Here is a 26924-nt window from a genome sequence, read left to right as displayed (position 1 = left end):
GGGAGAGGGGAGGGAGGGGAGGGGATGGGAGGGGAGGGGGCCGAGCAGGATCCGGTGCCCCACGGCGGGAGAGGGGAGGGGAGGGGAGGGGGCCGAGCAGGATCCCGTGCCCCACGGGGGGAGAGGGGAGGAGAGGGGAGGGGGCCGAGCAGGATCCGGTGCCCCACGGCGGGAGAGGGGAGGGGAGGGGAGGGGGCCGAGCAGGATCCGGTGCCCCACGGGGGGAGAGGGGAGGAGAGGGGAGGGGCCGAGCAGGATCCGGTGCCCCACGGGGGTAGAGGGGAGGGGAGGGGAGGGGGCCGAGCAGGATCCGGTGCCCCACGGGGGAAAGGGGAGGGGAGGGTGCCGAGCAGGATCCGGTGCCCCACGGCGGGAGAGGGGAGGAGAGGGGAGGGGGCCGAGCAGGATCCGGTGCCCCACGGCGGGAGAGGGGAGGGGAGGGGAGGGGGCCGAGCAGGATCCGGTGCCCCACGGGGGGAGAGGGGAGGAGAGGGGAGGGGGCCGAGCAGGATCCGGTGCCCCACGGCGGGAGAGGGGAGGGGAGGGGAGGGGGCCGAGCAGGATCCGGTGCCCCACGGGGGAAGAGGGGAGGAGAGGGGAGGGGGCCGAGCAGGATCCGGTGCCCCACGGCGGGAGAGGGGAGGAGAGGGGGCCGAGCAGGATCCGGTGCCCCATGGGGGGAGAGGGGAGGGAGGGGAGGGGTCGAGCAGGATCCGGTGCCCCACGGGGGAAAGGGGAGGGGAGGGGTCGAGCAGGATCCGGTGCCCCACGGGGGAAAGGGGAGGGGAGGGGGCCGAGCAGGATCCGGTGCCCCATGGGGGGAGAGGGGAGGGAGGGGAGGGGTCGAGCAGGATCCGGTGCCCCACGGGGGAAAGGGGAGGGGAGGGGGCCGAGCAGGATCCGGTGCCCCACGGGGGGAAAGGGGAGGGGAGGGGGCCGAGCAGGATCCGGTGCCCCACGGGGGGAGAGGGGAGGGGAGGGGGCCGAGCAGGATCCGGTGCCCCACGGGGGGAGAGGGGAGGGGAGGGGAGGGGGCCGAGCAGGATCCGGTGCCCCACGGGGGGAGAGGGGAGGGGAGGGGGCCGAGCAGGATCCGGTGCCCCACGGGGGGAGAGGGGAGGGAGGGGAGGGGATGGGACGGGAGGGGGCCGAGCAGGATCCGGTGCCCCACGGCGGGAGAGGGGAGGGGAGGGGAGGGGGCCGAGCAGGATCCCGTGCCCCACGGGGGGAGAGGGGAGGAGAGGGGAGGGGGCCGAGCAGGATCCGGTGCCCCACGGCGGGAGAGGGGAGGGGAGGGGAGGGGGCCGAGCAGGATCCGGTGCCCCACGGGGGGAGAGGGGAGGAGAGGGGAGGGGGCCGAGCAGGATCCGGTGCCCCACGGGGGTAGAGGGGAGGGGAGGGGAGGGGGCCGAGCAGGATCCGGTGCCCCACGGGGGAAAGGGGAGGGGAGGGTGCCGAGCAGGATCCGGTGCCCCACGGGGGGAGAGGGGAGGGGAGGGGGCCGAGCAGGATCCGGTGCCCCACGGGGGGAGAGGGGAGGGAGGGGAGGGGAGGGGGCCGAGCAGGATCCGGTGCCCCACGGCGGGAGAGGGGAGGGGAGGGGAGGGGGCCGAGCAGGATCCGGTGCCCCACGGGGGAAGAGGGGAGGAGAGGGGAGGGGGCCGAGCAGGATCCGGTGCCCCACGGCGGGAGAGGGGAGGAGAGGGGGCCGAGCAGGATCCGGTGCCCCATGGGGGGAGAGGGGAGGGAGGGGAGGGGTCGAGCAGGATCCGGTGCCCCACGGGGGAAAGGGGAGGGGAGGGGGCCGAGCAGGATCCGGTGCCCCACGGGGGGAGAGGGGAGGGAGGGGAGGGGTCGAGCAGGATCCGGTGCCCCACGGGGGGAGAGGGGAGGGGAGGGGGCCGAGCAGGATCCGGTGCCCCACGGGAGCGGGGGGGGGTGGAGGAGGAGCGGCGCTGCTGCGCCTTTAAGCCTCTCCCCGCTTCTCCCTGCCCAGCCGGAGCGGCGGCGGCGGCGGTGGCAGCGGCCGGCAGCCCGCGGAGCGCCCCCACCCCGCGGCGGGGAGACCCTCCTGCCCCGCAGCGCCCCGCCCGGGCAGGCGAGCCAGCCTCCCCCCGCGGCTCCCCGCGCCGCCCCTCCCCGGGAGAAGTTTGCAAAGGCCGCCCCTGCCCGGCTGCCGGGCTGGCCCGGCGTGGAGCCCAGCCCGGCCCCCGGCAGCAGCCGGCTCGCAGCGCAGAGCGGGGCGCAGGGGGGGACCATGCCCCAGCAGGACCCGGGGTCCCTGCCGGCCAGCGCTCCCTTCCCTGCAGAGAGGGGGCTGCCCAGGGGGGATTAGCCCTCCCCAGCCTTGCAGCGCCTGCTCGAGCCCCCCGGGGGTGCGAACCGAAGCCGCCTCCCCCAGCCCCGGATCTGCCCCGAGTCAATAGGATGAGGGGGATCTGCTACTTTGTCATGCTGATCCTCGCAGGTGAGTCGCGGAAGCCCCTGCTCGGAGCCCGGGTTCATCGCGGACCCTCCTGCCCTCGGCTGTAAGGGCCCTTGGCTGGCGGGGGGTCGCTCCCCTTCCCCTCGGGTTGCTTCGCTTGGAAGGAGCGGAGCCAACTTTCCGGGGGCGGGCTGGGGCTGGCCTCTGGGGTGCTCCGCTCCCTCGCTGGGGGCAGAGCAGGGGAGCGTGTGCGGGCTGGAAACCGAGCGGGCTTTTCTCTCGGCGTTTCCCTCCGCTTCTGGGGCAGGGCTGCCGGTTAAAGGCCATGTGGGATGGGGTCCCGGGGCTCTGGATGTAGGAGACGCCAGACTGGGTCAGAGCAGGGGTCCAGCTAGTCTGGGGCTGCCCGTGGGCAGGACCGGATGAATCCGAGGAAGGTCGCAGTTCTGGGGTAGCCTTTCCCCCAAATCTCGTTAGTCAGTGGCTGGCTTGCGCCGTGGAGGGTTTGTATCTGGTCCAAGATGAGTGTTTGTGTTTAATATTTACGGTTCTAACCCTAGATAGTCTTGTTATCCAGGGAAATCTTTAATCCCGTTTTTAAATCCACATGATGCTTCTTCAGTGATAAGGTACCACACGGGATAAAACCTTGGCTCTTTAGAAGATTTTGAGGATCCCCTCTAACTCATTCAATGCCCCAAACTAGTAGAAGGGACTCTGGAATAGAAAACAAGATTTCAGATTCCCCAACCTGTAAAATCAATTTTCTGCCCCCCCCCCCATGTAGACCCCAATAGAATAGATCTTTGGCTGGTGTAGATTGCCATAGCTCCAATGTGTAACTGGGGGTCTGCCCTAGTGAGTATAAAGCCTTAAATTTGAAATGTGGACACGTAACATTTTCATAGTGGAATTGTACAGAGTTTATTTCCAACGTTTGTTTGAGTTGCACCTGGGGGATTATCTGCAGGGGTTTCTAAAAACCTTTCTAGATCTTTGAAGTCTGCATCGTCTCAAGTCTCTTGGACTGGAGAGAAAGAGGGGTAGATGTTCTCCTTGTACTGTAATGTGTGTGTGTTTTCCTGTGATCTTTGGGGGCAGATTTAGCAAGTACTGCTGGACGCTGCTGCTAACCACTAGGATACAGTGAATGGCCTCAAACCATGCACCAAGTAGATTAAAAACATGATGCCACATTGGGAACCAAGCATGCTTTTTGTGTCACTGGAGACAGAAAAGGTGGTTTTTGTTCTTGTGTTTTGGTTTTTGGGCTTTTTTTTTGAGGCGCTGAAGAGATGCTGCTAAAAAGAATTAAATGCGATGTGATTTGTTTTGGCAACTGAAACCAGGCGGTAGCACAGAGACTGAATACCAGGGACTGTCCAAACTCCAGCTTTAGGTGCACAGCAGCTAAAGGTGTCAGTCGCTTAGCTCTCTGGATTGCCTCTCACTTTAGCTGCTATCCGCACTGTGAAATTACTCTCATGCTTCATCGTTTTTCTTGGTTTCTTTTGTAAACGTGCGGCTTCTATATTGTAAGAAAATGTCTCCCCTTTAACCCAGTGAAGAATGGGACTGCACTTAAAAAAGCCCTGAACGAAGAATGTCCAAGACACTAAGCATTTATTTTGTTTGTGGCACTATTGTGTTGTACGTTGCAAGGAAGCGAAGGAGGAGAGGGAGAGAGAGCCTTGTTGCTTGCGATTTTAAGAAGTAGAGGGGATGGAGTACTAGCAAAATACTGGAGGGAAAAATCTTGCACTGTCCTGTGGGAATGGACCAGATGTCCTAATCATTTATTTCCCCTGAGTCTCTGATGTCAGGGTGGGACAGTGTCTCATTTTAAAGACAAAAATAGTTTCTAAAAAAAAATTCCTTAGACCATGAATTGTTACAAGCTTATGCTCAAATAAATTGGTTAGTCTCTGAGGTGCCACAAGTCCTCCTGTTCTTTTTGCGACTACCAGGTGATTTCCTTTTACCTTTTCTCTGAGCCAACAAAAATTCTAGATGTCCCTAGTAGCAGGTGTTCCCCTTCAGTTCCCATCACCACAGTGCCTGCCTAACTCCAGCTAATCTCCATACAGCAAGGCAACAGTTAAAGGTACAGTGTGGTCATTTCATGTAAATACACATGCAGTGTTTATCTACAAGTTAAACCCGGGGTAGGTCATGGGTTGGGAACAATACAGTTTTATTTACAGTCTAGAATATATTCTGTGATGTGCGTGCAGTAGAGAAAGTGAAGGAAGGTAACACTGCACCTAAAGGTGCCACCTTCCTTGACGTTTACTCTCACATAAGGCTCCTGGAGTAATATTAACCTGCACTAATAGAAAAGGGCTTTTAAAAAGAACAGATCTCTGAGTATGTGACGTAGGTTAGCAGGTTTCACCACACACGAAAGACAATTGCCAAAGGTCAGAGTTGCAACGTTAGCCATTATCAGCTGGCTTTCACACCTTGGCATTTGCCCCTTTGGTGTAGAGAGAGAGAAGCTCAAAAGGAAGATCAAAATGACCTTTTCTCCTTTGAACTGACATTTGCCCTGGCTGGGGTCACTGGTCAGTGTAATTCCCTGTGGGATAATCTTAGGGAAGGCTGTCCTCATGAGCTAAAATTCACGCGAGAGTATAGATATTTTTCACTGGTAGAAGTGTTTGACTCTTTGTAATTATTATGATTATTAATTAATATTTGTCTTGTGGTCACACCTGTCAGAGATCAGGGCTCCATTGTGCTAGGCACTGTACACATATAGCATGAAAAGATCATCTTTCAAACTATACCCAACAATTCCTGTGATAATTCTCAGGTTCTCTGTGTTTGTTGAAATCAGGCATGTGGTGAAATGTTATTAGTCAAGTACATGCCCTTTGTTTGGTCAAGTGACACTGCTCAGTGTAAGAAAAAATGGGGCAAACATTGGTGGGATTGTTTCTAGAACGTAAGACTTTGTCAGGATTCCTGGGTCCCATTCTAGAACCATTTATCCCACCCTTGTCACTCCCTTTTGGGGGGAGGGATAGCTCAGTGGTTTGAGCATTCGCCTGCTAAACCCAGGGTTGAGAGTTCAATCCTTGAGGGGGCCATTTAGGGACAGGGGCAAAAATTGGGGATTGGTCCTGCTTTGAGCAGGGGGTTGGACTAGATGACCTCCTGGGGTCCCTTCCAACCCTGAGATTCTATGATCTATGAACCTGTAACTGACCCATTTAATCTCTTGGTGCCTCGGTTTTTCCAGCTTTTTAATGGATAGAGTAAGGAAATGGTGAGGTTTATTTAACATTTAAAGAGCTTTAGGATCTTTGGATGACTGGTGCTATAGAAGGGCAGAGTATCATTAATTAATTTTATTAAAATATTTAGAGTGCAGGATCCTGTTTAGTGCCTAATGAAAGGAGTTTATGACCCTCATCTGCAGGCTTATTTGTAAAGAGCCGAGCAGACGTTTGTCACAATACTGATTATACTTAATAAGTAATTAATGTAATGATGGTCATGAAACTGAAATGAAAAGGGTGAAATGTTGGGGGATGGGAGTTGGAAATAGCCCCTTTCCACTGTGAAGTCTCCATCAGGCCCAGATGTGGTTCCAGACCATTACAAGTCACCTCTATTAATGATATACCGTGGGACCGTGAAATGGCAGCTGGGAGGAAACCTTTCCACTCTCTGGTAGTGAAGTGTTTACCTGGCAAGTTTTATTGTGCTTGGTACTTAATATAATTTGTTGGCGTATGTTTCCTGCAGATTAATCGCAGCCGCAATCAAACACAGAGACGGCTGATCCTCTTGCTGCTTCTTACCTGTGATAGGAACTCAAATCCCAGGGAAAGCACAAAAAGCTCTTGAGAAACCATATGTGTGTATGTCTGTGGGGGGGAGTGGAATTGGAACGCTACAAAAATGACTGCGTTTGTCAGCAACACCCAGCTCAGCTTTGACAGAAACAATCCATTGTTTGCATATTAATGTGCACCTTATACTTAGGTTTCTCAATGACTGTCAGAACTGCATAAGGTTTAAAACATCCAGATCAGCAGGCTGCCCTCAGACAGTACCACAATTCTGACTTGTGAAAAGACCCCCAAATCCAGGGAAATGTGGTGGTGTGTACTCTGCCCTGGGAGAAGATTTCCCCAGGGCTGCACTGCCTTAAATAACAACTGATCTTTAGACCTGACACATGTTAATCAAAGTACTTTTCATGGAGAGAAATGCCTTTTCTGACCGAATGAAAATTTTCACAATATTTTTCCTTGTATCTGAAATTTTTGGCTTTTTGATGAAGTTTGAATTAAAAAAATGAAGAAAAAAGTGATTTTTTTTCAGCACTCCTTATTTTCTTCTGAGGGTGAAAAAAACACTTTTGTTTTTTGCTGCCCCCTTCTCTAGTGTAAAAAATGAAAGAGAATTGGGTTTTTTTTTCCCACCCTCCACTCCATAAAATATAGTGGGAAATTTCACTACAAATTTAAAAAAAAAACAAACCCCAAAGTTAATTTTTCTCATTTTTCTGGGAATATACTTACATTTTTGACCATCTCTACTAACAGTGGCACCTATTCTTCTATAGCACCTTCCCTACAAAGGATTTCAAAGCCTTTTACAGACTGGGGGTGAAATCTAGACCCCACTGAAGCCAATGGAAGTTTTACCAATTTCACCTGGAATTTTATCATCAGTGACAATTGATGTTATTATTTGTACAGTGATAGCATGTAGGCAGGGGTGCTGGAACAGTGTGGGTCAGGGGGCCATGGCCCCATCACTTTTAAAAGGGTGAGGGGCTATGCCCTCCCACTTTTTACCGGCTTCAGGGGTGAGTAATGGGGCAGGGGTGTTAGGGTGACCCGATGTCCCGATTTTTATAGGGACAGTCCCAATAGTTGGGGCTTTGTCTTATATAGGTGCCTATTACTTCCCACCCCCCCATCCTAATTTTTCACAGTTGCTGTCTGGTCACCCTAGGGGGCGAAAAGAGGAGCGAGTGGGAGGCGAGGTCTTGGGGGGGCGGGGAGAAGGGGTGGCATGAGGGCGGAGGCTTGGGGGGAAGGGGTGGTGTGCAGGAGCAAGGCCTCAGAAGAAGGGGTGGCGGGGGCCACGGTTTGGGCACCAGTGCCACCCCACTTTTGGGGAGCTTCCCTCACTCTTGCACGTAGAAGTGTGTCTACACATCAACTAGACACTAGACTGCGGCGGCGGGGCCGTTTCATTGCTGTGTAGACTTCTGGGCTTGGCTGGAGCCCGAGCTCTGGGACCTTCCCACCTCGCAGGGTCCCTGGAGCCCGGGCTGCAGCCCAAGACTGGAAGTCTCCACAGCAACGGAACAACCCTGCAGCATGAGCCCCAGGAGCCTGAGTCGGCGGGCATGGGCCAGCCACAGGGTTTTCTTTGCTGTGTAGACTTACTCTCGGAGTTCCTGTCGTGGGCCAGGATCCCATTTTGTTAGGCGCTGCACAAACACAGAACAACAAGATAGATCGTAAGATCTTTGGGACAGGGACTAAGTAATTTAGCTTCAACAGTACCCCCCATGGGTGCATAATTACCAATATCCCCTTTTATAGGTGAGAAACTGAGGCACATAGTCCAGCACCTAACTCCCTTATTATCTTTTGAGAATCCTAGCTTAAATGACTTCATCAAGAAGGTGGCAGGGCCAGGATTAAAACTCAGGATTTCTTGGAGCCCGCCACAAGCTCAGTCAAACTAGACTATTGTTTTTCTCAAGTCTAGCAGACTGAAATACCTTGGGGGGGGGGGTTGTTCTGCTTTGTTGTTGTTGTTTTAAGCGTATGTAGAGCTGTGAAGGGAGCCCTTATTTTCATAGAATCATAGAATAACAGAGTTGGAAGGGACCTCTGGAAGCCATCTAGTCCAACCCCCTACCCAGAGCAGGACCAATCCCAACTAAATCATCCCAGCCAGGGCTTTGTCAAGCCTGACCTTAAAAACTTCTAAGGAAGGGAATTCCACCACCACCCTCGGTAACGCATTCCAGTATTTCACCACCCTCCTAGTGAAAAAGGTTTTTCCTAATATCCAACCTAAACCTCCCCCACTGCAACTTGAGACCATTACTCCTTGTCCTGTCATCTGCTATCACTGAGAATAGTCTAGATCCATCCTCTTTGGATCCACCTTTCAGGTAGTTAAAAGCAGCTATCAAATCCCCCCTCATTCTTCTCTTCCGTAGACTAAACACTCCCAGTTCCCTCAGCCTCTCCTCATAAGTCATTTGTTCCAGTCCCCTAATCACTTTTGTTGCCCTTCACTGGACTCTCTCCAATTTCTCCACATCCTTCTTGTAGTGTGGGGCCCAAAACTGGACACAGTACTCCAGATGAGGCCTCACCAATGTCGAATAGAGGGGAACGATCACGTCCCTCAATCTGCTCGCTAAGCCCCTACTTATACACCCCAAAATGCCATTGGCTTTCTTGACAACAAGGGCACACTGTTGACTCATATCCAGCTTCTCATCCACTGTCACCCCTAGGTCCTTCTCTGCAGAACTGCTGCCGAGCCATTCGGCCCCTAGTCTGTAGCGGTGCATGGGATTCTTCCGTCCTAAGTGCAGAACTCTGCACTTGTCCTTGTTGAACCTCATCAGATTTCTTTTGGCCCAATCCTCCAATTTGTCTAGGTCCCTCTGTATCCTATCCCTATCCTCCAGCGTATCTATCACTCCTCCCAGTTTAGTGTCATCCGCAAACTTGCAGAGGTTGCAATCCACACCATCCTCCAGATCATTAATGAAGATATTGAACAAAACCGGCCCCAGGACTGACCCTTGGGGCACTCCGCTAGATACCGGCTGCCAACTAGACATGGAGCCATTGATCACTACCCATTGAGCCCTACAATCTAGCCAGCTTTCTACCCACCTTGTAGTGCATCCATCCAGCCCATACTTCTTTAACTTGCTGACAAGAATACTATGGGAGACCATGTCAAAAGCTTTGCTAAAGTCGAGGAATAACACGTCCACTGCTTTCCCTTCATCCACAGAACCAGTTATTTCATCATAGAAGGCAATTAGATTAGTCAGGCATGACTTTCCCTTGGTGAATCCATGCTGACTGTTCCTGATCACTTTCCTCTCGTCTAAGTGCTTCAGAATTGATTCCTTGAGGACATGCTCCATGATTTTTCTGGGGACTGAGGTGAGGCTGACTGGCCTGTAGTTCCCAGGATCATCCTTCTTCCCTTTTTTAAAGATGGGCACTACATTAGCCTTTTTCCAATCTTCCGGGACTTCCCCCCGATTGCCATGAGTTTTCAAAGATAATGGCCAATGGCTCTGCAATCACATCTGCCAATTCCTTTAGCACTCTCGGATGCAACGCATCCGGCCCCATGGACTTGTGCACATCCAGTTTTTCTAAATAGTCCTGAACCACTTCTTCCTTCACAGAGGGCTGGCCACCTCCTCCCCATGCTGTGCTGCCCAATGCAGTAGTCTGGGAGCTGACCTTGTTCGTGAAGACAGAGGCAAAAAAAGCATTGAGTACGTTAGCTTTTTCCACATCCTCTGTCACTTGGTTGCCTCCCTCATTTAGTAAGGGGCCCACACTTTCCTTGGCTTTCTTCTTATTGCCATCATACCTGAAGAAACCCACCTTGTTACTCTTAACATCCATGTTAACATCTTAACATTTTGAGCTCTCTAAAGGACAACTACTTCAAACGGGTCGTTTGAGCTTCCCTAACGTTGCCCCACCAGACTGTCTGAATTTGGACCTGGAGGGACTAACTACATAGGTGTAAAAGCATCCTTATGCCTCCTCTTGGTCCCTGCCTGCTGTGTCTCTGCCAAATGGTATATTGAGCACACCTGCCCCACAGTGAGCTTCAGCATGAGTCTGTTCACTTGCCTGGTTTAGAACACGCCCCAATAGCGTTTTGACCCTGATTTTCCTCTCAAATTCTGCGAGGAAACTTTGCAAACAAATCCTCCCATTAGTCTCGGTATCCTTGGTGCGTCTCTTCTCCCCCCAGTGCTCTTTGGAGGTTCTGTCATAGGACACTGAAGGACAGGACTGCCGTTGAGTTGAGACTCATAGAATATCAGGGTTGGAAGGGACCTCAGGAGGTCATCTAGTCCAACCCCCTGCTCAAAGCAGGACCAATCCCCAATTTTTGCCCCAGATCCCTAAATGGCCCCCTAAGGGATTGAACTCACAACCCGGGTTTAGCAGGCCAATGCTCAAACCACTGAGCTATCCCCACCCCTAACTCATGGACATCTAAGGTAAAGAGGGGGGGAAAGGACGATGACATGCTTGTGACTTAGGCCCTGATCTGAATCCCAAAGAAGTGGAGGGAATGACTGCAGTTGACTTCAATGAGCTTTGAATCAGGCCTTCATTGAGCACCAAGGCATGAAGGTCTATATAAATTCTTCCTTTTGGCTGAAATCAAGTGGAGCATCAGTTTAACATCTGGTACATTCTTATATCTGCGTTTTGCATCCTGCACTTGCTGGGGATGGGTTTACTGATTTAATAAGACTTTTTTTTTTCCTGAACACATAACATTTTAATATAATTTTTAAAAAATACAAAGATACATTTTTATCACCCTCTCTCCCCATCATTGCCAGTAGATTTCTTGTGGGAGTCATAGAATCATAGAAATGTAGGGCTGAAAGGGACCCTCGAGAGGTTATTTAGTGTAGCTGCTTGAACTGAAGCAGGACCAAGTAAACCTAGACCATCCCTGACAGGGGTGTACCCAACCTGTTCTTCAAAACCTCCCATGACGGGGATTCCACAACCTCCCTTGGAAGCCTGTTCCAGAGCTTAACTATCCTGATCATTAGGAATTTTCCCTAATATCCAACCTAAATCTCTCTTGCCGCAGATTAAGCCACTTATTTCTTGGCCTACCTGCAGAGGACATGGAGAACAACTGATCACTGTCCGTTTTGTAACAGCCCTTTCCATATTTGCAGACTGTTACCAGGTCCCCCTTCAGTCTTCTTTTCTCAAGACTAAACATGCCTAGGGTTTTTTACCCATTCCTTATAGGCCAGGTTTTCTAAATCTTTTATTATTGTTGATGCTCTCCTCTGGACTCTCTCCAATTTGTCCACATCTTTCCTAAAGTGTGTCCAGTTCTAGGCCCCACAATACTCCAACTGAGGCCTCACCAGCACCGAGTAAAGCGGGACAGTTACCTCCCGTGTCTTACATACGACACTTCTGTTAATACACCCTAAAATGACATTAGCCTTTTTCACAATTGCATCACATTGTTGACTCACATTCAGTGTGTGTGCCTCTGTAACCCCAGATCCTTTGCAATACTACTGCCTAGCCAATTATTCCCCATTTTGTGGTTGTGCATTTGATTTTTCCTTCTTAAGTGTAGTGCTTTGCACTTGTCTTTATTGAATTTCATCTTGGTGATTTCAGACCAGTTCTTCAATTTGTCAAGATCATTTTCAATTCTAATCCTGTCCTCCATCTTAACATAATCCGCAAATGCTATAAGCATGCTCTCCACTCCATTATCCAAGTCATTATCCATGTAATCAATAATAACTGAGTCATTATCCAAGTGGGACTCCACTAGATATGTTCTCCCAGTTTGACACCAAACCATAGATTGCTTCTCTTTGAACATGGTCTTTCAACCAGTTGTGCACCCACCAGGGGTGATGGAGTCTTCCTAAAAGTGTGAGGGGTGAGGCCCCGCCCCACCAGTTCACCTCCTCTTCCCTCCCGAGGACCTGCCCCCTGGCCAAGCCAGAAGCCGCAGCTGGGCCAGGAAGCTCAGGTCCCTCCACCTGCCTGGGGTAAGGGGGCTGAGAACAGCCCCCACCCCCTGGGGCCCCTGCTGCCTATTCCTTATTAACCCTTTTATCCTCTGGGTGTTTACAGATTAATTGACTGATTCATAATTTGTTCTAGTATCTTTCCAGGTTTTAAAGTTTGACTAACTGGTCTATAATTCCTGGGTCCTCTGTGTTCTAAAGATAGGTACGTTTGCCCTTCTCCAGTCCTGTGGAACTCCCCATCCTCCATGAGTTCCTGAAGATAATCGCTAGAGACTGATTCAGCTAGTTCCTTAAATACCCTAGGGTGAATTCCATTAGGCCCTGCAGATTTGAATACATCTAACTTATCTAAATAGTCTTTGGCAATTCTTTTCCTATTTTGCCTTGCATTTTTCCCCCTTGTTGTTAATATTAATTGTATTTAGTATCTGGTTGTGATTAACCTTTTTAGTGAAGATTGAAGCAAAATAGGCATTAAACGGTCAGTGTTCTGGATGTCATCCGTTATTAGATCTCCTTACACACTAAGTAGAGAATCTACACTTTGGTCTTTCTCTTGCTCCTCCTGTATTTACAGAACCTCCTCTTATTGCCTTTACTGTCCCTTGCTAGTGTAATCCATTTTGTGCCTTAGCCTTTCTGATTTTGTCCCTACATGCTTGTGCTATTATTTTGTACTCCTCCTTTGCTATTTCTCCATATTGCCATTTTTTGTAGGATTCCTTTTTGATTTTCAGGTAATTAAAAGCCTCCTAATTGAGCCATAGTGGCCTCTTACTCTTCTTCCTCTCTTTCTTTCACATTGGGATAGTTTGCTGTGGTGCCTTTATTATTGTCTCTTTAAAAAAACACCATCTCTCCTGAGCTCCTTTTTCCCGTTAGATTTTCTTCCCATGGGCCCTTACTTACCAGTTTGCTGAGTTTGTTAAAGTCTGCTCTTTTTTTGTAAGTCCATTGTCCTTATTCTGCTGTTCTCACTCCTTCTTTTCCTTAGAATAATGAAATCTATCATTTCATGATCCATTTCACCCAAATTGCCTTCAATCTTCAGATTCACAACATCCCTGTTGGTCAGTCAACTCTAAGATGGCTGCCCCCCATAGTACGGTGTGCTGGTACTTGACCCCTCTCTCCACTTTCTGAAACAAAATGTTGTCCCCTGTACATTCCAAGAATGTATTGGACATTTTAGGTTTTGCCATGTCACATTTCCAACAGATGTCTGGGTAGTTAAAGTCCTCCGTTACTATCAGATCTCGTTTTGGATATGTCTGTTTGTTCTAGAAATGCCTTATCCGGCACCTCTTCCTGAGTTGGTGGTCTGTAGTAGACATCTGCCATGAAAAGTCCCCCTTTTGTCTTCACCTAGACACTTTCAGCTGGTCTGTCTCTCACCTCCGTCTGGACCTCAGAACAAGTGTACACATTCTTGATGTATAATGCAACACGTCCTCCCTTTTTACCTTGCGTATACTTCTTGAACAAGCTACTGGACTGATAGTCCAGTAATGAGATTTCTCCCACTAAATCTCTGTGGTATGTAATTTAGCATATGTACTAATGCTTCCAGTTCTTCCTTCTTATTCCCCACACCCCTTGCATTTGTGAATAGACATCTAAGATGTTGAGCCGATTTACCCACTGTTATCCCCCTTGTTGCTTCTATGACCCTATTGCACTTTTCCATTTCTTTCCCCCCCCCCAAACATCTAGCCCTCCGTTAAGGTCAGATTTTCTCTTATTATTATTATCTGCTTGTGGACTTTTGTCTCCTGCCTCCTTTTCACCTAGCTGAAAGCCCTCCTCACTGAGTCGGTGCGTGAAAATGCTCTTCTCCTTCTTGGTCAGATGGACCCCATCTCTTCCTAACAGTCCTCTTTCCTGGAACAGCCTCCAAAGCCACAACCCTTCCATCAACACCATCTGTGAACCCATGCATTCATCTCCAGGATGCGTGTGTCTCTGCCTGGGCCCTTGCCCTCAACCAGGAGGATGGATGAGAACACCACTTGTGCCCCTGGCTCCTTCACCCTTGTTCCCGCAGTCCTGTTGTCACTGCTGATCTGCTCAGGGTCAGACCTGACTGTGGCATTAGTACCCACCTGGAGGAACAGCATGGGTTAGTGGTCAGAGAGGCAACCTTTCCGTAATGTCTCAAACATGGGCGCCAGGTAGGACACCCTGTCAGGTCAGCAGATGGATACCTCCATCCCCCTCAGAAAGACCCAGTCTAGCAGGGCAAGATAATCCCTGGGTGGCAGGCCCTGGTGACGGGCCTTCCTGTTATGCTCGTAAGAAGCACACGGGATCGTTTTTAGGGGAAAAGGCAATATGCCACATTTATTGAAGATACAACAATTAGCATATGCATTCAATCTCACACACACACACACACACTCACACTCTCTCCCTCCCTCCCCCTAGTTGATGTTATAGTTACCAGTCCAGAGTCCGGATCAATCTAGTGGCCAGCTAGGTTGATCACGGGTAGGTAGGAGATGGGTTCTATCAGTCACGACACAATGCTCTGAGAAAGTCTTGTGAGGATGAATTGTTCTTAAGGGGCCAAAAGGGGGACATGTAGTAAAATTTTATGTTTGTATTTTAGTATGGTGATGTCAGCAAGGACACAGAAAAAGAGGAAGGAGAGATTGGGAGGAAAGATCAGGAGCTTAGTTTTGGGTGTGTTACATTAAATTGACAGACCTCCAGGAAATGTCAGAGAAACATTTTATAACAGTACCTAGCTCTTTTCACCAGCACAGCTCAAAGCGCTTTACAAGTTACAGATGGGGAAACTGAGGCACACAAAGGTGGAGTGGCTTGCCCAAGGTCACCCAGCAGGCCAGTGGCAGCGGTTGCCCACGCATAGAGCCTTGGTATCCTAAGTCCTAGTCTCTTTGGTGCACTGTTGTTATTGAGTATTTGGCTTGTGTGAACAGCTAGGGGCTCCAATCCCCAATTGTGCTATGGTGTTGCACAAACACAACACAAAGAGATGGTCCCTGCCCCAGGGAGCTTCCAATCTGTGTATCAGACAAGAAACACAAGGGGGATGCAGACAGAGAACAGTCAGATCATTGGGATCACCAGCTGCCTGACAGTTTAGAATGATTGTGGGCATCCGGGCAGAGGTGAATTCGAAGGTCGGATTTGAAGGAGGACGATGTACAGGGTGCTCCTTCCACACATCTGGGATGCCATGGGAGAAAGCATGACCGTCATATGGTCTTTCCAATGGACCAGCAGCCGAGTCTTCCTCCAGCAGCCGAGTCTTCCTACACCCCCTTCCCTCCCCCCATTTTACTTTTAGGTGAAAGTTTCCCCTTCCTCCTGACTTCTAATATATCACATGCCAAAGTCTGCTTGGAAAGATGGGGCCAGATCCTCAATGGGTGTAAATTCACTAAGTGTTTCAAGTGACAACTGTTTGTTTTCTTCTTTTCTTTCCTGGGCCAGGAACCACCAGTTCAAAAATCCATCCTATTCTGTATCCCCTCTGCTCTTCCTCTCTTTTACGTTCACCTCTGAAAACATCTCTTTTTCTCTCGGCGCGTGGTTCTGAGCGCTTCTCTCTTTTCTGCTGCTATTATTTGTTACGTACCGAACTCTGTAACAGTATAATTCATCTTTCTCTCGAAAGCCTTCTGGGATGCAGTTTGCATAAAAGGCACAATACAAATAGTTGTATTTGATTTATTGACTCCAACGGCAAAAATCTCTCCTCTTTCCAATACTTGCACCATGGGGGTGTTTTGACAGGGTTGTGCAATATCACTTACTACGCTAACCACAACCACATGTGTTGGAGGGGACATGGACACTCAAGTGTGTGCAGCTGGTTTATAGCTCACGTGTCCGTTTTATTGATGTGGGGGGAATGGAGACGGGTCCTCCAACGTCCCCTCGCTAGGTATAATTTAATGGTTTATCTTTCTTTCACCGCTGCTGTCAGCAGAGTATTGTTTGAATCCGAGGGGAGAGCAGTCAGCTTTGGCAACAAGATTTTAAAATTGTCCAGATGCTAAATGGCTGGGATTTAGGGCATAAGGATCCCAATGGGTTTTTACAAAGAAGACAAAAGCCCAAGCACGTAATTCAGATCAAGAGTCACCATTATTCATTCACTGCAATCGCATTTTGCCTGTTGTAAGACTCAGCTGCTGTAGATTGCCCGGTGGAGTTTGTGTTAATGCCTTTGTTTCTGCTGTGGACCAGCAAAGATTAATTTAGCCCCCTATTGTTTTATAAACAATGAAGATCAAGCCCCAGGGGTGTGTGAAAATGGCCAAGAGGTAGTGTGGGCTAGTGATTTGTATTCTCAGCTCTGCTTCCAACCTGGTATATGTTTCCCCTCCCACCCTTATCTATTTAGATTATAAGCTTCTGGGGGGCAGGGACTGTCTCTCACTGTATGTACAGCACCCAATGGCTAGTACCACAATAATAATAAAGCTTCCTGACTAAACAGGAGACCCTTTCCAGACTTCTCAGTTTCCAAGGCTCTGCAGAAAATAATTGCCCGTGTTAGTTATCGGGTATGTCCTGGTTGTCATGGGGTTGTCTGGGCATCTTAGGGTGCCAGGAAAAGAGGTAAGGCCTTTGAGTATTGGTGGTGCTCAGATTCCCTAGGGATGGGGCAAGGGAAGCAAGTAGATGAGTCTTTCGCAAATCACTCCCCTGGCAGTTCAGAACTGGAATCGAACCCAGTCTGAGGCACCGCAGTGGGCCTATGTCTTTGGGCTTCAGCTGGCTGCTTCTGGTTTTCTTTCTCCTGGTGGCATCTGTAATCTAGATATTATCTTTTTTAACTCTTGGAAATGAAGCACTCAGCTGCTGTGGTGACAAACCGAGTAAAATAAGAAAGAAACAGAGTTTTCTGTGGGCAGCTGAGCACCAAAGAGCTGCTGATGTGAGCATTAAACTTGGTATTAACAAAACAGCGCTGAAAATGTCATGACATAAATAAAAGTGGGGGTGAGGGAATAATTTCCTCTTGCCTTGTGAGGCTCTGAAATTGAGGGTCAGCTTTTGTCTTGGACTTAATTATACTTCAGTTATGTTAGCAGCTAGAGGCATCATCTGAGATAAGGGCCCCATTCTGCTAGGCACTATAAAGCTATGGAGTAAGAGACAGTCCCTGCCCTGAATAGCTTACCACCTAAATAGACACCCACACAGTGGGAGGAAAACTTTCCAGGTGACTACTTGTTCTTTTGTCCTGGTGCTCTTTGCTTGGGGAGAGCATCCCTCCCTGCCTTTGACTATAACAAGGTTTGAAAGAGAACTGGATAAATTCATGGAGGTTAAGTCCATTAATGGCTATTAGTCAGGATGGTAAGGAATGGTGTCCCTAGCCTCTGTTTGTCAGAGGGTGGAGATGGAGGGCAAGAGAGAGATCACTTGTTCACTCCCTCTGGGGCACCTGGCATTGGCCACTGTCGGTAGACGGGATACTGGGCTGGATGGATCTTTGGTCTGACCCAGTGTGGCCATTCTTATGACTTTTCATTGTAGGATCCTGCCTTGATTCATAGATGCTAAGGCCAGAAGGCACAACTGTGATCATCTAGTCTGACCTCCTGTTTAGCCCAGGCCATAGGACTTCTCCAAAATAATTCCTAGGGCAGATCTTTTCAAAAAACATTCTATCTTGATTTAAAAATGGTCAGTGATGGAGAATCCACCATGACCTTTGCTAAGTTCTTCCAGTGGTTAATTACTCTTGCTATTTAAAAATGTACACGTTCTTTGCCAGCTGAATTTGTTTACCTTCAACTCCCAGCCATTGGAAGTACTTTGCTTTTCTCGGCTATATTGAAGAGCCCATTATCAAATATTTGTTCCCCAGATAGGTGCTCATAAACTGTGATCAAGTCGCCCCTTAACCTTCTCTTTTTAAAAGTAAACAAATTGAGCTCCTTGAGTCTATCCCCATCAGGCAGGTTTTCTAATCCTAATTTGTTAGTCTCTAAAGTGCCACAAGTACTCCTTTTCTTTTTCCTCATTCTCGTGACTCTTCTCTGACCCCTCTACAGTTTCTCACCATCCTTCTTGAATGAATTCCTTGATGTTGATAAATTGTGAGTCTCGCAATAATTGCTGGTTTACTTCACGCCCCAGCTCCTGGCATCCTGTGGTTGAGAACATTTCACCTTTTGGTTTTTTTCAAATCTACAGTTGGAGCCCTTGTTTCAGGTGGAAGGTTGAAAACATCATCCAAGTGCACCCTAGGGGCTCAGAGCACACAGGAAAGGAACGTCCAAATGATTTTTTTTTTAAATCTCATGATTTTAAAGGCAATATTAGTGCTATGTTTTGCTGCACCCTAAGCATATTTCCTGGTGCAGAGTCAGGGTATATTCCAAGTGCAATTTATTTTATTCTCCCTTCCTCTGCCCCCACCCCAACCCTCCCAGAGATGGCCAAACAACATGCAGGGCAATCCCTTCTCCCAGATAGCTCAGCCCAATAATGATGCCTGGCTCCCAAGGAGCAGCTCTGCCTCAAGAGTTGACTCTACTCCAAGACCAAGGTGGAGAGTAAACTCTGCCTGCTCCCACAGATCCCTTTGTCCTGAAACTTGTATAACCCAGACCTAATGTGAGGATCTCCAGGGGTAGGCAGGGTTGTGAGGCACCTTGCCACCACTAGCCCTTAGCAGGAAGGGGCTTGCCTGTTGCTGATGTAGCTTGGTTCCCTGAGAACAAGCACTGTCCTCCGGGCCTCTGCAGCCCTTGCTCTCTCTGCGCAAGTCAGTGATGATCCTCAGAGCCCTTCCTGCAGCGTCCAGCACGTCACCACTGGCCACTTACAGAAAGTATCAGGTTTGCGATCCCCCAGGGGACACTCCAGCTGGTTGATTCGGCTGAGGATCACGTTCTTGATAACATCGCAGCACTGAGATATAGTTATAGTGAAAACAATCAGACATTTGTTATTAAAGGCTTGGATTTAAAAGATAGTGACTCGGGATAATAATGGCAACAAATGGCTACACATAAAACAAAAAGTGTAACACACTTTATGGAGTCTAAATTTAGCTTTAACAGGCTAATTCCTTGGCTGAAGTAGTTTGCTTTAGGTGAGACTGTCTCTCACCATCTCCAGCCAACATGGCGGGGATCCCTCTTTCATGAATGCCAAAAGCACTGTCCTTTTTGCTTTCTCAGTGAAGATAAAAAGACAGGCGAATAAACATCCTTCGTCTGGTCAAAACCTGCTTGTCAACCCTGCTTCGATTCAGACTCAAACGTATTTTCCTATACACAAACACACACACACCCCCTCCTAACTCCTTACATAGCATCAGTACGTATAATTCACAACAATACTAATGACTAGTGTGATCCAAGCTTTGATTTAAGGTCCCATATGACATTCTTTATGGATAAATACTGTGAAAGTGGTGTGCTAGGTGTAGTGAGTTTGCCAGGCTTAGGGTATGTCTATACAACCCACCGGACTGGCAGGCAGCAATTGATCCAGCGGGGGTCGATTTATCATGTCTCGTCTAGATGCAATAAATCGACCCCCAGGCACTCTCCCGTTGACTCCTGTACTCCACCGCCCCAAGAGGCTCAGGTGGAGTCGATGGGGGAGCGACAGCAGTCGACTCACAGCAGTGAAGACACCGGTGAGTAGGTCTAAGTACGTTGACTTCAGCTATGTTATTCATGTAGCTGAAGTTGCATAACTTCGATCCCCCCACTCTAGTGTAGACCAGGCCTTAATAAGAGTGAGTTGCTGTTAGAGAACAGGGAATCCTTTGCCAGTTGGCACTGAGGAATTCTTAGGGTCACATCTGACAAGTATTTCTTCCAAGACTAAAAGCTTGCTCACATGCTAGGAAAAAGAACTTGGAAAACTCTGTAACTGTGCCACCTGGTGACAGCTGCCTTAATATTACTTGGATACAAGAAACTGACTGTTTCTAGGAATAGATGACTGACATATCAGAGACTAACAAATTTATTTGAGCATAAGCTTTCATGAGCTACAGCTCACTTCATCGATGAAATAAATACATTTTTTAGTCTCTAAGGTGCCACAAGTCCTCCTTTTCTTTTTGCGGATACAGACGAACACAGCTGCTACTCTGAAACCTGACATATCAGAGTGGCTTGTATGTTTCACCATTGTTGTTGTGGCTGGAGTTGCTCTTTCCTGAGAATCTTGGTACCTACAGTATAAGACACATTTAAAAGATTTCACATTGTATGTGACAAAATAAAGGTATGGGCACTTGGGACTTCTATAATAAAGGTTGTGGGTTACAATTGCATGTTTGCTACCTACTAATGGAGAACAAAGTTAACTGATGTGGTGAATTATTATACAGGGTATGAAATGAATCTGAAGCTACTTGCTTAAGGGACTGTATGGAGTTAAATTTGCATCAGTGTTTGTTCTGTCTCAAGCAGCCTTTATGTTCCTAGTAACAAAGGTTAGCTGAATTATACCGACCAATTTGCAGACAACTTTGTTTCATTTCTCCTCCCCCCCCGTAATACAGTTCGTCTTGTTTCCTTCCCTTCCCTTGTTAATGATCCTGTGCAACATTTTCCGGACTTCGATGTAGCAGTGTCCCCCTGAAGAAACAGATCGCACACCTGGGCCTCTTGTTATGGCAACATCTTCTTTTGGATGGAGTGCAGGAGCCAAAGAGTCTCTGCGAAGAGCAATCTAAAAAGAAGACTTGCATGGCCTATAAATTCCTTCAAGGTGATGAGAAGGAATTATTCTCCGCCTCAGAAGAAGCTAGGACAAAGAGCAATGGTTTGAACCGATGGGAGGAAAAGTTGTTTTTAACAGTGAGAACAACTGGAATAGAAAAAATTGAAGTAGGCTCCCCATTGATGTAAATGGGACTGCACCGGAGTTGGTTAGAGTTGCAGAACTGGATCTAATGGATTCAGGCACCCAACTCCCATTGAATTTTCTAGCTGCCTTAGGAAAGCCCTGTGATAATTCCAGCCACAGCTGAGATTTAGGCCACTGGCAACCAAAAAGAGGGTCAAAGGAACAAATGGTGAGAGACCTAGGAGGGGAAGAGCTTCCAGGACCCAATTTCACTTGGAAGAACTTGCTGGGATGCCCTGTTGTACCTTTGAAATGAGAAGGGATCTTGGATTAGCAAATGATGATATAAGCTAGTGGAAATGAGGACGCTGTGCAGGATGCGAGTGGCTCTTGGGAGGAACACATTGCAAGAGTGAAGAAGGTCAGTAGATGAATAGAGTCTGGAGGTGAGATACACAGGGGAAAGGGATGGTCAGGAGTTAAATTAGGGGACACAGGAGGGCATCTTTAGAGCAACTGGGAGTTAAGAAGGGAAGAATGGAGGCAGCAGGAGGGTCAGAAATTGGGTCAAGAATTCGATAGGTTAACATCAAAGGGTGGGGGGATTGGATTGGGTTTCCCAGTCTGATCTCACTGCCCCAGGCCCCAAAGGGGAACTCTGCATTGCTCGTCACTTGAGATTCCCATTCCACCGGCCCCACCTCTTCACTGGGTCATGTACATCCCCAGGTAATAAAGCTTCAAAGGTAGCACACACACCCCTCCCCTCCCCTGCATGAATGGAGGGGAATTCACAGCTCTGTCCTGTCCTTGTTTCACTCTGTCTGCAGACTGTCAGGGCAGCCCTTGGATTGTGGTGTAAAGCCTGTTTGCAATCAAGTACCTATCACAGGGTATTTCACAGTCACCTTCACCATTGTGGTCGGAAGTTTATTCCTACTGCTATTATTCAAGCATGGAATTTAATCCTTGACTAGAGCTCTTAGGTGCTACCATAGTATGCATAAATATAATGATAATCAGAAGGGCTTGGGGGAGGGGGGACTTTACACTCTGGAGAATCCTTTGAGATCCACCAGGAAACCCTCATTCTGCAAGGCAGTGTTGTCCAGTGGTTAGAATAGGGATTCAGTACTCATGGAATCTATTTTCAGCTCATCCACAGGCTTGGGCAAGTGATCTGGACTCTGACTCACTTGAGCCCTCTGTAAAATGGGGATAATTATACAGTAGCTGTGTCAAAGGGGTACTCTGTGGCTTTGTAATTGTATAGCCTTTGAGGTTCCTGCATGAAAGGGGCTGTCAACATGCAAAGTCTGGTAGCGAGATGGCTAGTGCACGCGCATGCCCCATTGCCCACTGCTAGAGGGACTCAGAATTGTTCAACTCTGTGTCATAGACCTTCTAGGTCAGATTTACAATAGCATCCAAAGTGCATCGAGGTGTGCTGAGCTCTTTTGAATATCTGGCCACTTATTTCGGTACCTAAATGGGAGCTGAGCTCCTCTGGCCCTGAGTTCTGGGTGCTGACTGATCTCTGTCCCTATGCTATTAACCACTAAGGATGATTCTCCCTAGCTCTTAGCATCAGGCTTGGAAGTTGGTGCTGCTGGAGAGGAGGATTTGAGTTCTACGGTATGCCACCGTGATGTGGAAATGGTTAAGAGAAGCAGCAAGACAGCGAGGAAACACCCTGGCCCTTTCAGACTGGGGTACCTTCTTAGACCCACTGGTTGTGCTGGACAAACGCATTTCAATTCCACCTCCTTCCTCCCCCACCCATTCATCTTTCATCCTACTACTTCCTGTTAGCAATCCAGCATGATGACAATGCTGTGAGATAATGTAAGATCAGAATGGGGGCAGGTAATCCACCCTTGACACACATGTCAGTAGAGACCCCTATCTAGAGGATACATTCAGCAGAAGATGCACAATAGCACATTTTCACAGCTGAGACCATCACAGAGCATGGGTAGTAGCTGGACCCGATCCCAAAGGGTGTCCTCCCCACTGGCCAACTCTCTAGAAGCTGTGCTGAGCTTTCCTTGGCTTGGAGATGCAGGTATCGTGACCTTGTGAGGATAAGGCACAAGAGAAGAGGCTGAGGAAACTCAATTTATACCAACTAGAAAAGGGAAGATGGGGGCGGGGGGAGACATGATCGCAGTCTATAAATACCTTCCAAGTAAGAGTGTCATGGGAGGAAAAAGAATCAGTCACGCTCCTAGAAGACAAGAGAAAGATCAACAGTATGAAGTGGAGGAGGAAAGATTTAGGAGAAAACTCTTACCATTTAGAGGCACTGGAGGGTGGTACAGGTTCTCAGGCCTTGGCCAGACTCCTGGGTTAACGTGGTTGTTCTGCAGTAGAGTTCTGTGTCTTGATAAAAGGTAGCTTGGTCACGACAGAGTGCATCCACACACCTGCAATTAGGACATGTTCAACTACAGTGGAACAGAGTTCAACCATGGCTTCTGGGCAGGCATCTCAGGATTCCTAGCGAAACGGCATTTGCTTGGCTTTGTAGGGAAATCTAGTCTGCTCGCCTGGGGATTCTGGGTGGAAAGATGACATGAATGAGAGCTCCCACAGCCCAGGAAGGTGACTGAGGCTATGTCTACACTGCACTTTTGTTGGTAAAACTTTTGTCAGTTAGGTGAAAAAAACACCCTCCTGACCGAACAAAGTTCTACCGCCAAAAAGGACCAGTGTGGACAGTGCTTTGTCAGCAGGAGATGCTCTCCCGCCAACAAAGCTACCGCCTCTCATTGAGGGTGGTTTTATTTTGCTGGCAGGAGAGCTCTCTCCTACCGGCACAGAGCAGCTACACGGGAGACCTCACAGCGGCACTGCTGTAGCCTCACGGCTGTGCCAGTGTAAGGTATGCAGGGGAAGACGTAGCCCGAGACCCTATTCCTGTAGAAACTCAAGAGCAGAGGAAAGCAGGTGTTAATGGAACATGTGTGTGGACAGCCATCCAGCAAAACCAAGTGCGTGAGACTGGGTGACCCAAGAAATCCTTTTTGACCATCAATTCTACACCTTACACTGTTGACTCGTATTTAGCTTGTGATCCACTGTGACCCCAGATCCCTTTCTGCAGTACTCCTTCCTAGGCAGTCATTTCCCATTTTGTATGTGTGCAACTGATTGTTCCTTCCTAAATGGAGTACTTTGCATTTGTCCTTATTGAATTTCATCCTATTTACTTCAGACCAGTTCTCCAGTTTGTCCAGATCATTTTGAATTTTAATCCTATCCTCCAAAGCACTTGCAACCCCTCCCAGCTTGGTATTGTCCACAAACTTTATAAATGTATGCTCCATGCCATTATCTAAATCATTGATGAAGATATTGAACAGAACCGGACCCAGAAAATATGGGGATATTTGAAATCCCCCATTTTTATTGGGTTTTCTATTTTTGTAGCCTTGCAAATCTCCCTGAGAATTTCAGTCACCTTCACCATTGTGGTTGGTAGTTTATTCCTACTGCTATTATTCAAGCATGGAATTTCTAGCCCTAGAGCTGGGTACAGTTTGATTCATTTAAGGATTTTACCATATTTGACTCTGTGCTCTCTTTCCCACACATTTACACTCCCCCACCAGCACGACCTACTCTGTCATTCCTATATATTTTGTACCATGTTACCATGTCCCATTGATTATCATCAATGCACCAAGTTTCTGTGATGCCTGTTATATCAATATGCTCATTTAATACCAGGCACTCAAGTTCACCCATCTTAGTATTTTGACTTTTTTAGCATTTGTATACAAGCACTTAAAAATTTGTCAGTTGTCTGCCTTAATGTGATGTAACTGAACATGACTCTTTCATGTGACTGTTTCTCTTCAGTTCCTACCTGTCCGTTCTATCCTCTATTTACTAGGATATAGAGAATCCCTATCAATAGATCCTCCCCTAAGGCATAGCCCTGTCTGAACTGTGTGCTCCTCTGCATCTGTTGGCTTTCCCCAGCCCTTAGTTGGAAACTCATCTACGTCCTTTTTAATTTGACACGCCAGCAATCTGGTTCTGTTTTGTTTTAGGTGGAACCCATCCTTCCAAATAGGCTCCTCCTTTCCCAAAATTCCCCAGTTCCTAATAAACCTAAAACCCTCCTCCCTACACCATTGTGTCATCCATGCATTGAGACCTTGGAGTTCTATCTAACTGGCTCTGGGTGTGGAACTGCAAGCATTTTTCAGAGACTGCTCCCATGAAGGTCCTGGAGTTTAATCTCTTACCTAGCAGCCTAAATTTGGCCTCCAGCACCTCTCTCCTACCTTTCCCTCTGACTGGTACCTACATGTCCCATGACCATTGGCTCCTTTCCATGGGCACATAACCCTGTCTTGATGTCTCAAGAGCTCCACAACCTTCGCACCCAGCAAGTGACTCACCATATGGTTGTCCTGGTCATCACAAACCAAGCTATCTATATTTCTATTAATCAAATCCCCCACTACTACTGCTTGTCTCTTCCTAATAACACGGAGGGGTATTCTCAGAGCGAGAGGATACCATGACATTTGAAAGCAGGGTCCCAATTATGGGTTCATTTCTCCCCACTCCAGTTCTCTTTCCCTATGACTTTCATCCTCCTCACCAGCACAGAGGCCATCAGACTTGGGGTGGGACCGCTCTACTGTGTTTCGGAATGTCTTCTCTATGTACCTCTCTGTCTCCCTGGGTCCCTCCAGTTCAGATATTCTGGTCCCAAGAGCCCTTCCTGTACGTGGTCACTGAGGGCCATGAGTTGCTTGCACCAAATGCACACATACCCCACCTGCCCATATGGCAGGTAATCGGACATGCTGCCGTCAGTGCAATAAACTGCATAGCCCCCACTCTGCAGCTGGGCTTCCACCTGCATTAATTTTACTGCTGTGGGGTGTGTGTTGCTGTTCTGTTTTTTGCTGGCGTGTGTGTCATTGTTGGTCTAAGTTTAGAGAATGTTAGGTGTATCTGGCTCTCCCCCATCCTCTCTAAACTCCCTTGTTCACTGACTCCTCTGGTCGCTTAGGAGCTGGCTTTTTAAACCCCTGCTCTTCCTTAGTAGCCCCATGCCTTTATTAAGGGATCCTAACGGGATCAGGGATCAAGGGATGGCAGGCTAGAGCCTGTTAGGACGCTCTCAGCTGTGCCTAGCTGGCCGCTAGGCCCCCAAAGAGACCACACTATAAACTTCAATCCAGCAGGCACATGGCCAGCAGCTGGCACAATGCAAACTTACAGACAAGAAACTCACCCCAAGGGTCACGTAGTTGCTCCTCCTTCATGCGGAGAACTCCCTCACCCAGCTCCCCTGTGCGCTAGCTCCAAAAGACTCCCAGAGAGTTCAATGGCCATTGGCTCAAGTCCTGTGAGAAGGCAAGATCTCCTGAGCTGAATCTGTACAGCTCCTCTGAATGCCAGCTAATGAAGGGACATAGACGCCTGCCAGGTTATGAAAGCTTCCCAGACCTCGTGGCTGAGGGTGGTCTCAGACCTCAAGTGACCTCAAGTGACAGAATAAGAATGAGACACAAAAACTGACGCTGAAAGCTTCACATTGGTGAGAATAGCGGCTGAGCGTGAAGTCAACAGAGCTTAGATAGGTGTATAAGAGCGATATGGTTCTGCAAAGCTCCCACTGACTTCAGTAGAGGCAGAATTTCAGCCACGGTGTCTAATCAGCTGAGTGATCCCAATGAGGAAAGATGCTCTGTGCATTAGGCGCTGTCAGAAGAAACTAAGCTCTTCTCCCACCTCTGTCGCGAACTTCCTGAGTGATCTTCATAGGCTGTGTGTCAGAGACCGGGATGTGGGCAGTCATGTCTAGTGGTTGGAGCAGGTAGCCAGGAATTGGAACCTGGAGTCAGAGGCCAGACACCAGAGCCAAGCATCTGAGCCAAA

The 26924-nt window shown here is 48.8% G+C and overlaps 1 protein-coding gene across 2 annotated transcripts in view; it reads left to right on the top strand.

Moving 5' to 3' along the window:
* Window positions 1-2083: 2083 nt before the first annotated feature.
* The window catches only part of GFRA4 (GDNF family receptor alpha 4), a 130987-nt gene continuing 106146 nt past the window's right edge, over window positions 2084-26924 (top strand). The window contains exon 1 of one of the 2 annotated variants that reach the window (XM_084626537.1): window positions 2084-2467. In XM_084626537.1, the coding sequence (XP_084482663.1) occupies window positions 2428-2467 (40 nt within the window). In that variant the 5' untranslated portion in view covers window positions 2084-2427. The remainder of the gene's footprint in view (window positions 2468-26924) is intronic. The other variant, XM_084626538.1, reaches the window with a different exon arrangement.

Source organism: Lepidochelys olivacea, assembly GCF_965140295.1.
Source record: "Lepidochelys olivacea isolate rLepOli2 genome assembly, chromosome: 4".
Lineage (NCBI taxonomy): Eukaryota > Metazoa > Chordata > Testudines > Cheloniidae > Lepidochelys > Lepidochelys olivacea.
This window is presented reverse-complemented; position numbering and strand designations above follow the sequence as displayed.